Genomic DNA, 11872 nt, shown 5'->3' with positions numbered 1-11872 from the left:
ACCAATCGCCGGTGTGTGCTGAGTGAAATCTTGCCAAGCCTTGGTGGTCATTTACAGGCTGTAGCCTGTACAGGGTGCAGGCTTGGCAGCCTGAGACAGGCTATAGCCTGTCATAGCGAATACCTTTCTAGCCGCACCGGGGCCTGCAGTAGAGGTGAAACCATCGGTCGTCGGAGAATGCAAAGTGCTGTTTGGCGAAGCGTTATTGGAACATTCAATAGACTACGCCTGTTATCAGGAAGCACTGTCGGGGTGATCGCGGTGTCCGTGGCGAGGACAATCACGTGGTAATGCATCTTCCAACATACGAGATAGGAACAGGACTAGGATCGCGACACAGAGGATGCGTGCCAGAACGAGGGAGACGGGGAGGGGTGGAGCAGGGCAGGCCTGCTTGGATACTTCTCCATGGAAACTAGAGGGCTGTTGTTCACTTGTACGTTCCGATGGTGTGACATAAAGCTCAGAGTGATAAAACTGTAAAGTGGAAACGGCGGTAAAGTCTACAAACGTCCAGGTGTTTTTCAAAGTTGTCGCATCGCGTAATAACATTAGTGTTGCAGCCGCTCCAAGAAATTCTCACTGCGTATGGATCGGTTGCCAATGGGTCATCCACAGGCCAACATACGAAGACAAACATATGTGAAACTAAGCAAGCTTTATTCAGGCTCGCTTCTGTGAACAAGAATGCAAACGCATCGCGCACTGCCCCCTTTGATAATCTGAGACAGAAGTCACAGAACAGGACCAACTGCAACCACCCGCCTTCACTGTGGCTTTCAAAAATTTGTACTATAGCGGCTGACGCACGTGACGTCACCACTTTTGGATTGTGAACTTGTGGTCCCTAGACCGCGGGGCATCTTGGGCACAATGACTGACTAGGCCAGTTGAAGGTATACACGCGTCAACTGCAGGAACGATTCGTTGAACGCTCGACAAGAAGTCTTAGCACACCGAAAACCCGGCCGAGGTAGGACACCAACTGAGCTCGCTGAGTCAGTGCACATCGCGCATGAAACAGAATCCGCACCAAGACCAGATTCCCGGTGTGCCACAGTTAGAAACCTTTTTTTCACAACCTTTCAACACTTGCACACTTCGATGGAGTCTTTGTTCATACAGGCACTGTCCCTTGCCGCTCTCATCTGCCGCAACCGCGCCACTTCCCGCGGGAACCGTCTGACGTCAGCGCACACAGTGGGGAACAGGCGTCTTCCTGACGAGTCAGCGCTCGGAGCCAGTCTCGTGTTCAAACAGGACCTGGTGCATGGCGTTCAGTGCCCTGAGGGCCGTCACCCTGGGCAGAAGGCGCAGCCGGTCGGCGATCATCATCCCGAAGAAGTGGAACGCGTCCTGCGTTCCCCCTGAAGCCCAAGCCGGAGTCGAAGCCGCACCGTAATCCAGTGCGGCATGGTGCAGCCGCTGCGGCGGCCGTGTCTGCACTTGGCTACTGCCGAGGGAGTCGTCGACCGGTAGCAGCTGGTTGTCGCCGCCGCTGTCGTTGGTGCGCTGCGTGTCGCGCGACTCGTCTTCGTCCTCTTCCTCCTCTCGGGGCTCCCGCTTGATCTTCCTGCGACAGAGAGAGGCGCACGGAGTTCGTTAGCTTCCCTCAGCCATCGGTATGCTGGAAGTTGTCCCGACACCCGTTGAATGAGGCAACGACAGTTGAGCTTTACGAGTGCCGTGGCGGCCCTGTAACAACATCTACGCGGCTCCTTTTTCTGCCCAGCCTCGTTCAACTTTTCGGTCGCACACGCGAGCGGGTTTTCGCTCAGCTGCACCGATCTCTCAGTGCCTAATCGCTACAACAGTGGAGACTACATGCAACCTCCTATCGGACTTTTTTTCTTCGAAAATTGTACCAAAATGGTCATTTAGTACCTGTGCTTCCGTGTCAGTCAATAAAAAAAATGCCTTCAAGAACGAGCTGGACTCGTCATGAGCCAGAAATGACAGCTGGCTTATGACGACCCTGGCTCGTCCAAATCCGCTAGGGGTTAACAGAGACGCTAGCATTTCTAGTTTCCTGGATAAGATATATAGACTGCGCTAATTTGTGCCAAGCTCCGTACTAAAGCCTCTGGCAGGCGCTAGTTATGGTTAGCAGAGCTAGCTGAAGCGTTCACTCTTACACTGCGTTTGAGAAGCACTGAAAGGGCTGCTAAGAGGCGCCCATAGGTGGCAATGTCGGTTCCTGATCGTGGCTAGAGTATGCAAACAAAAAAGGGTCTTTTCTGTTTGTTAAGTGTAGGTTTAACCACCAGCATTTGCAATGCTCATGGTAGCTCATGAGCCTGTAGCCTTCATCATCACCGTCATCAGCCTGACTATGCCCACTGCAGGGCAAAGGCCTCTCCCATGCCTCCTCTACAATTAACCCTGTCCTTTGCCAGCTGCGGCCATCGTATCCCCGCAAACTTCTTAAAGGGCCACTGCCCAGGGTCCGGACATTGAAAAACAAGCCCACTGCATAGATGAGGCATCGAAGATAACCTCTGCAAAATACTAGAGCCATGCGCGCCCCGAAAAGCTGCGAAAATTCAAATCAAAGCCCGTTCGTTCTTTCCTTCCTTCAAAAACGGGCCCGGCCCACTACTCTGCACCCCGCTGACGTCAAGGGGGGCTACTTTCGCTAAAGGCACTCCATTGGTGCATCGTTCTGACTGACGGGAGAAGGTTGGGCGTAGCCTTGGCGTCGCGTCGTCTGCACAAGGCTTTCCGCAGCGCCTTCTGTTCTGGCTCATGCCTACAAACCCGCATGAAGGAACAAAAAAAAAAAACTGCGGAGGGAGCGTGCGGCGACAGCCTTGAACCCTAGCCATAAAAAGTAAAAAATAGTAAAACTGAAAGAGTTGGTTCGCCCCCCCCCCCCCTCCCTCCCCGCCGTGATCACGTCACGAGACGCTCTGCGTGCGCGCTCCCTTCTCAGTTTCTTTTCTTCTATGCGAGCCCCCCAAAACAAGGTTTTAATTAGTAGTGCAGCAGAGCCTTTCCCTCGCTCGCCCACTTGACCGCTCCGCACACACACCGCTTATCTTTCGTGCATCTTGCGTACGCCTTGACTCCAATGAATGACATATGCTTTGGAGCGGAGAAAAGACACAAACACACATAACACAAACACGCATGGAGAAAAGCAAACGGGCGGTTGCCGGGTCCGCGCTTCGCCGTGTGTTTCGAACACAGCCGACTTCCGCCCCTCCGCTCGTGAAACGGTGGGGAGGCCTAAAAGAAAGTGAAAAGGTGGCTCGTTAACTGGGAATGACAAACAGATGTATGAAAGGATGCGCTCGCTAACAAGTCTAGGTGGTCGAGCCGATCGCGCCTCTCGATCGTTCAGTGTGCGGAGAAAATGCAAAAACCAAGAAAAGAATTCTATTGAAGGCGGGGCCATGACGTCGCCCTGTGACGCACTCCACAGACACCACGCCTCCGGCTTACACCGGAGAAGGAAGGGGTGATTTTGCCTTGCCGAGCCTACTCGACGAGGAGCGGGAGAGAAGAATTTCGAGGAGGGAATGGAAGGAGAGGAGGCTCGCTCAAAGAGAGGTAGAGAGTGTCTGCTGCGCTGGGGTGGGCACGGGCCCTTTAATCTCATCCGCCCACCTAACTTTCTGCTGCCTCCTGCTATGCTTGCCTTCTCTTGGAACCCACTCTGTTACCCTTAAAGGGCCCCTGCCCACCCCATCGTCCCAAGCACTCTCTACCTCACTTTGAACGAGCCTCCTCTCCTTCCATTCCCTCCTCGAAATTTTTCTCTCCCGCTCCTCGTCGAGTAGGCTCGGCAAGGCAAAATCACCCCTTCCTTCTCCGGTGTAAGCCGGAGGCGTGGTGTCTGTGGAGTGCGTCACAGGGCGACGTCATGGCCCCGCCTTCAATAGAATTCTTTTCTTGGTTTTTGCATTTTCTCCGCACACTGAACGATCGAGAGGCGCGATCGGCTCGACCACCTAGACTTGTTAGCGAGCGCATCCTTTCATACATCTGTTTGTCATTCCCAGTTAACGAGCCACCTTTTCATTTTCTTTTAGGCCTCCCCACCGTTTCACGAGCGGAGGGGCGGAAGTCGGTTGTGTTCGAAACACACGGCGAAGCGCGGATCCGGCAACCGCCCGTTTGCTTTTCTCCATGCGTGCTTGTGTTCTGTGTGTTTGTGCCTTTTCTCCGCTCCAAAGCATATGTCATTCATTGGAGTCAAGGCGTACGCAAGAAGCACGAAAGATAAGCGGTGTGTGTGCGGAGCGGTCAAGTGGGCGAGCGAGGGAAAGGCTCTGCTGCACTAGTAATTAAAACCTTGTTTTGGGGGGCTTGCATAGAAGAAAAAAATCTGAGAAGGGAGCGCGTACGCAGAGCGTCTCGTGAGGTGATCACGGCGGGGGGAGGGGGGGGGGGGGGCAAACCAACTCCCTCAGTTTTACTATTTTTTACTTTTTATGGCAAGGGTTCAAGGCTGTCGCCGCACGCTCCCTCCGCAGTTTTTTTTTTTTTGTTCCTTCATGCGGGTTTGTAGGCATGAGCTAGAACAGAAGGCGCTGCGGAAAGCGTTGTGCAGACGACGCGACGCCAAGGCTACGCCCAACCTTCTCCCGTCAGTCAGAACGATGCACCAATGGAGTGCCTTTAGCGAAAGTAGTCCCCCATGACGTCAGCGGGGTTCAGAGTAGTGGGCCGGGCCCGTTTTTGTTGAAGGAAAGAACGAGCGGGCTTTGATTTGAATTTTCGCAGCTTTTCGGGGCGCGCATGGCTCTAGTATTTTGCAGAGGTTATCTTCGATGCCTCATCTATGCAGTGGGCTTGTTTTTCAAAAATGTCCGGACCCTGGGCAGTGGCCCTTTAAGGACCAGCGGTCATCTTGCCTTCCCATTACATGCCCTGCCCAAGCCGATTTTTCTTTTGATTTCGACTAGGATGTCATTAACCCGCGTTTGTTCCCTCACCCACTCCGCCCGCTTCCGATCTCTAAAGTTACACCTGTCATTTTTCTTTCCATAGCTCGCTGCGTTGTCCTTCACTAAGGACAACACCAAGGTTAGCAAAGCCTTTATTAGAACATCAGGCAAAGCGGTGCCTCAAGGAGCCACGATACGGAGGCCATTGATAAAGCCGGGGCTAATAATATGGAGGTGATGGGTTTTGCGCTCCAGCCGATAAGAACAACGCACCTTCCCTGGTCTGACGGCCACTTGCTCCTCTGCACAAGTAAAGGCGAACACTGGAAACCTTTGCTGATGAATATTGCTTCTTACAAAAATTAACTGTCGAGGAGCACATTTCAACCGATCAGAATAAACCTTCACACTGATTGCTGCGGAAGGGTTTTGCAACGGCCCCACTCTAGTATAGTAAATGCAGCGGCCTGAAGTAGGTATAGAACTTCCTCATATTTTTCTCAACTCCAATATGAGCTAAGCCTAAACGTCTCAAACATCTTCTCCAAGCCTCTTCTCGTTCCTAAGCCTAAAGACTCTTGAGTTTAGTTCGCTAACAAGCCAACGACGCACAGCAGTTGTATACTGGTTCACTTACTTCTTGGCGGGTCCGTCGCCCGCAGCGCGTTCGTCAGGCAACCTGCGGCAAAATAAACAGACCAGAGTACTCTCAATCAGAGCCTCACTCGTTTTGAGGATAGGTAGCTCAGATATGGCCAAAAAATTAAGCGAGGAAAGGATACAAATCAAAGTCCCCGCTTCACCCACCCGTCCGGTTGTGGAAGTACAGGTATGTGGACAAGTCTATTATACTTACACTTCTGGGACTATGGCAGCCTCGTGCTCCACGTCGGCTCCCGACGCCGACGTCTCGGCGACCGAGAAGATGTTAGAGATGACCCTGCGCGAAAATATAGCAGCTGGCTTAGTATCATACTGATCCCTTGCGGGTTTTTTTTTTTTTCACAGGCAGTCGCGTGGAGACGACTCCAAACGTACACATACCCACACTGGCTGAAGAAGCCGCGTCTAAAACGGTGCCTCCTGCCTCCCCGGCCTAATGGGAAACGGGTGTCCCCCCCCTGCGTTGGCTATGTTCCTGATAGCTGATATTGCGACAAGTGGTTGCGAAACTCCCCATTTTCAAGTTTCGTAATCCGGCACGCTTATCGGTACACACTTCTGCGTTCTAGAGAATGTTGCGTCACCTATGCTCGACAGCACTAACTACTGATATGCTACTCAACAGTAACGGCTCGGAAGAAGTATAGGGAATCACCGGTAACTTACTCCATAGATATAGTGGCGGAACTCCTGCACTCTACAAAGAAAGGAATAAAAAGTATGTAAGCTTTCCTCTAGCGAACTCCCTTTTTACTCCCATATAGACGTATTCGTGCCTAGAGTGATGTTTGCTGTATAGCTTCCACAATACTGGCAGTAAAAACCAGATCAGAAAGTCGCAACCATGGAGGAAGGAAAACTTTGGAGAGGCCCTCGCTATCCGAGCTGCGCGCCAAAAAGCGTGCCGGAAGTCACATGCTTTCGCAAAGACTGCTGGGAGTCTTTGGCCGACGGCGCAGCCAATAGCAACGCTGGGCGCAGCGGCGTCGTCTGCTGCAATGCTTGCAGCGCATGCGCACTGAGATGGTGGCCAAGTAGGGGGGAGCATGGGAGAGCCGGCTTCAAATAAGTGTGACGTAACCGCCTCTCCTGAGTTCTTTGTTTCATTAATGGTAGCAACTATGGGATGGCCTCATCGTCAAGTCCAACCAGTGGACGTTCCGATTCCTCCCTCCAAAAGGACTCAGTGGAGAGAGTGGGCTGCTCACATGGCGGGTTCCGCAGAGCCGGTGTCCCTATCGCGCGTGTGCATGAAGTCGTCCATGATGTCGTAGTAGCGCCAACGGGGCCTGCCCACGGCCGCGGCGCCGGCCAGCTCGCGGGCGCGCCGCAGGTCCTTGTACTTGGTCTTCATGGTGCGGAACTTTTGTGCCGCGTGCTCACCTGCACAGGTGGCCACGTTGGGGGCGCCATGACAACACTGCCCGGCACACACGCAAAGCTCTAAGTTGCGAGCTGCATTTGGACTGCTCTCATTCTGCCTCTTAACCGCACAATCCTATCTGCGAAGGCGCTAGAAGCCTCAATATTGCGAGACGTCTTTTACAGACACCAGAGTTTTGATCTCTTTGTAGGAGATAAGCGAGACAAAGGGGTGTCATGGTTTAAACTGCGCTCGGAGGCGAAGTACTAGACAAAGAAAGAGACTACAACATTGTACGCCCACACCACTCCGTTTCGCCCTGAGAGCAATTTACACTGGGTTTACGCTAGCTTACATCAAGCGCTAGCTTACGCTAGCTTACATCGAAGTTTACACTGTGCACTAACCCAACAGTGCACTTTGAAATAGTGTCGCTATTTTCGGTGGGGTGTCTCAGTACCCCGCGCCCTTGGTCAGGGTAAGCACACCTACAGACGTAGCATTCCGTTCACTCCGTCCCATGCGTCCGCGAGATAATAGATTTATCATAAGCGCGATCCGCTTTTCATGGGGAGCTTCTGCGCATGCGCAGGTCTCCCTGGGGACGCCAGGTGCCGCCCCGTTGCGCGCACGCCTGCCGCGTGTTGACCAATCAGAGCGTGCGTACTGGCGGCGCGTGGAAGCGGCCGCGGATCACACTGCGTTAAATCTCGAATAACTGAAGATAACAGCTGTTGCTGTGCCGGGCAAGGATTCCGCACCGCAAGCAAAGCGTCGGTTTTAATATACGTAGGAATTCATAAACATTGGCCATGTTTACAGCATGTAAGAGACGGAACGGTTTTACGTGCTCGGGTATGGATCGAAATTTCGCAGCATCGAGCCGAAACCGCAGTCTAACCCACGCTTAAGGGGTCACTAAACCTGCGCCGATCCCAAGAAGTCGTTGGTGCCGATTGCTGGTACCCGTCGCCATAATAGACCGCTCCGGGCCTTCGTCATCAGCGCACGTGTTTCTGGTCGATGAGCGATGTACGATGTTCCTGGTATCCCCCACAGAAGGGATGCCTGGTGCACAATTGAATCTATTCGGCGAACCGTCCGCTTTTGCAGAATTCGCTGTAAGAGTCGTATGGTGCAGCTAATGTTCATGGTTTTCTTAGGATTTGTGTTTTGGGGGTTGCACGCAGCAAGCAACCACTGCGAGCTGCGATTATGAATGTTTCCCGGATGTGAGGGCGAGTTTTAGACGATCTGCATCTTCGGCAGAGATGATTTCCCTGTTAGCGAGAACCACCTTGTGTTTTATTAGGCTCAACGTGCTGTGCATTTGCAATTCTTGCAAATAAGTTGTATATAAAGCTTCAGTTCCTTTTGGTATTACTTGCTCCTCGTGCTACGAGTCTTCATTTAAGAAAATCGTCCCTGACGGCGCACCTTAGGTGCAAAGGAAGAATAACGAAGGGAGATATCACTGGCACGCGCGTCACGCGCTTATCCGAATCTCCCTAGGCTGCAGACATTCTGAAATTATGCTTACAAATCTTCACCACGCTCATCCCTTATTCGGGAAAATCTACTGGGTTAATGTATCAAGCACATGCCTCGAGGTAAGCTTGTCGGTTTAAGATACTGACATAGTGGAAAAGGCGTACGTCCTAAGAGAATATAGGTTATGTCTATTCGCAAGACAGCCGAAACACGAGCTACTCATGCAGACACAGCAGCGACATGGGGTTGTTTAAGACGACTGGCTGAGAGTAATGAGGCTAAGAAAACAACGTTACAACGTCAGTTCAACGTGCAGGGGAATCCCCCGAGGCGTGGTAAATTTGTAATAATGAATAACAATGTGGAGACCACATTTGCGGAGGCGAAATAACAGGATTTTAGATTCTATCTCCTCAATAGTAGTCTCGAGCCAGCGGCTAATAGAGTCATCGACTTCATTTACGGAGCCCGTGGTCCAAAGACTTTTGTCCCCCACTGTACACGTGTTGCAGGCTCGTAAGTGCGTAATAGTACTTGCGGAAGCTGTCGCCTACGCGCTCCTAGCTTACACTCTATTGCAAGAAACTGCGAGATGGAGTATGGCTCGACGCTCGCTCGCGGATTGCACGCGTGGCTACCGCATGCACGGCGGGGTGCTCGCAGCTAGCTCGCCTGTGATTCCAAACTCGGCGCCGATGAGCTGCCACCGGTGGTTCTTGAGCGCCACGTCCTTGAACTCGGGCTCGGTGCGGTCGTACAGGTACGGGTACGGCCGGACGAGCGCGACGAGCCGCTCGAAGTCGATCTGCGGCGCCTGGTGGTGCATGGCGGCCGCGTCCCCGTCGCCCGACTGCGAATGGAGCGCGGAGGCCCTGCGCAGCCGATACGAGACGGCAGCGCTGCTCCGCTCGGCGCGGCACCGAAGCGCTTCGAAGCGCGCCGGCTGCTGCTGCTGTTGCGACGGCGACTCCGTCGGAGGAGCGACCGCTCCCTTCCTTTTCCTCCTCGCCACCCTCTGCGGCAGCGGAGGTTGTCGGGGCGGAGAGGGCGGCTGCTCGCCGGCTGCTGCAGCTGCGTCGTCTGCTCGCTGTTGTTGCTGCTGCTGCCGCTGCATGATTCGTGCGGTGGGGACGGTCGTAAACACGTTGCGCTACTTGTCGCCGACCGACGCAACAGTGGTGGCGGGAATGGAGCCGAGAAGCAGTGGCGGCGTCGATGCAGCAGGAGCGAACGGTCGCGTTGGAACAAAGCGCTCCGACGAAGCGGCGTCCGGCGTGGCTGGGCTGTATTAGGGGCAGGGAGCGGCTGGGCTACCTAGTCGAGCTGGTCGAGCGTCCGTTCTGGCTGTAAAAGTGGCAGCGATCAGGCCAGCGTTCCAGTGGAGCACAGCGAGAAATCTTCTCGTCACGCGGTCTCTGTCGCGTGCTGCCTGCAGGCCGCGTGAATGTCGCGGATCGTATCCAATGTGCTTGCTTCGTACCGGCTCGTGCGTCGCCATGGAGGAAAAAAAACTGAGGAGGGAGCGTCCGGCGACAACCTTGAAGCCTAGTCTTAACAAGTAAAGATATAGTAAAAAAAAAGACAGTCCCCTCCGTGATCACACCACGTGATAGCGTGCGGTAAAATCTAGCCCCGCTGCGCGCGCGCATGCGCGGATTAGCGCGGCAGACTGACTGTAGATCAACTTCCTTGCTGTAGACGCCCGCGCCGTGGGCCGCACATACGCGCGCACTAAAACATACCAGAATCAAAACATAAAGGACTGACTCGGGGAGCGAAAAACTGAGGGAGAAAACGGCTTCGTAAACACTCGGCTTGCGAACGCTGGCCGCGTGACGTCACGCTCCCTCCTTAGTTTTTTTTTCCTCCATGTGCGTCGCTGCTCATTGATGATGATGATGATGTCCTCAAGCCATTATCCACGGCGGCGGATTGGATTGGCTGCTCATTGCTTTACTGGCCTGCTTTCGTCGAAGAAGAAACGTAATTGGCGCGAGGTGGAAGAGGACGGAAACTTTGAGTTCCAAAAAAAACAATTCAGGGTCACTTTGACTGTCTAAAGTGTGTAGAGGCGAAAGTGTTTTCCGAACCACTTTCGCTGCTTCTGTGGCACTGGTGGCGTCACATATAATTGAGTACTAATTACTAAGTGATGACAAATCACTAATTAACGGTTGATTACCGATTAATGCCTGAATACTAATTCACTGCTGATTAATGACGTTTAAGCTTCGCCTTTAGGAGCGGAACGCGACAGCGTGTTGTAGCGCTGCCAGGGAGTCCACGGAACGCCACCGGCCGTTCGGCGCGATGCCTTGCCCTTTGAACGCGACGGTTTTTGAGGAAAGGAAATGGCGCTGTAATTCTCAGTCATCTCGGTGGACACCTGAACCGCACCGTAGAGGAAGGGAGGCAGTGGGAGTTAAAGAAGAGAAAGAAGGCCCGTAATGAAGAAAATGAAAATTGTATTTGAGGAAAGGAAATTACGCAGTAACTGTCTCACATATCGCGGTGAACACCCATCAAAATTCAGGCGGCACTTTATTGACCTAAAGTGTGGTCACTGATGTGTGGTTATGATGTTAAGCTTCGCCTCTAAGAGCGGAACGCGACAGCATTTTGCAACGCTGCCAGGGAGTCCACAGAACGCCATTGCCCATTCGGTTGTACGCCTCGCTCGTCAGTAAATTGGTTTTTGAGGAAAGGAAATGTATCTGTCTCTCATATCTCCATGGACACCTAAACCTCGCCGGAAGGGAAGGGAGGAGGATGGGAGTGAGCGAAGACACCGTATTCACTAGATGCGCCTTTGTTCATTCCAAACCGTCGTGCAGGCATGGCTGAGTGGATAGCATGCTCGTCTCGCACGCCGACGACCGGGGTTCGATTCCTGAGCTCGACCAATTTCCTACTCGGTTTTATTTGTTTATATGGCCTGACTAGAAAAGCTAATTAGGCTAATTGGGTAATTAAGCAATTAACTAAGCTCAGTCCCACTTACTTGGAGCAACACTATACGATCGCTTCAATTGGTTGCATGGTGACTAGCCAAAGTACAATTGGCCCCGTTTGAAATTCGCGCACTGTGACGTCACGGCCGTTTCGACCAATTGAAAAGCGTGACATTTTCTGTCGACAACTGCTGCTTACAACGATGAGACATTAAAGGCTTTCGCCTTAAAAAAAGAGAAACAGCACTTGAGGTCGACACTAGCTGACCAGAAGACGTTGATTCGTGAGCACCTGGAAGGCTTGCTCGAGGACCCTGTGTTGTACAGTCAGCTCAGAGCTGAGCAGCGCGGCCTCCCACTGTTCAAAGGTACTGAGTTGCAAATGTGGTTTAGGGCGTCAAAATGTTGCAGCCCTCCAGGTAGAGCCGCTGGTCCGGACCCGACGGGGCCGCGTCGCTGGGGCTCCGCCCGAACGAAACTAATTAGTCAACCACCGTGCCTTTTTGCCATCG

General features: G+C 53.0%; 1 protein-coding gene across 1 annotated transcript; it reads right to left on the bottom strand.

Annotated features, from left to right (window-relative positions):
• Positions 1-639: 639 nt before the first annotated feature.
• On the bottom strand, positions 640-10429 carry LOC149332408 (uncharacterized). Its single transcript, XM_089557781.1, has 5 exons — positions 9082-10429; positions 6764-6938; positions 5749-5832; positions 5530-5571; positions 640-1573 (listed from the first exon to the last, which is right to left on the bottom strand). The coding sequence occupies exons 1-5, from the start codon at positions 9521-9523 to the stop codon at positions 1228-1230; spliced, it is 1089 nt and encodes a 362-aa protein (XP_089413907.1). The 5' UTR covers positions 9524-10429; the 3' UTR covers positions 640-1227.
• Positions 10430-11872: the final 1443 nt, after the last annotated feature.

Source organism: Amblyomma mixtum, chromosome 8 (assembly GCF_055824585.1).
Source record: "Amblyomma mixtum isolate Tamu chromosome 8, ASM5582458v1, whole genome shotgun sequence".
Lineage (NCBI taxonomy): Eukaryota > Metazoa > Arthropoda > Arachnida > Ixodida > Ixodidae > Amblyomma > Amblyomma mixtum.
Note: the sequence above shows the minus strand (reverse complement) of the source record. Positions and strands in the feature narration are given on the sequence as shown.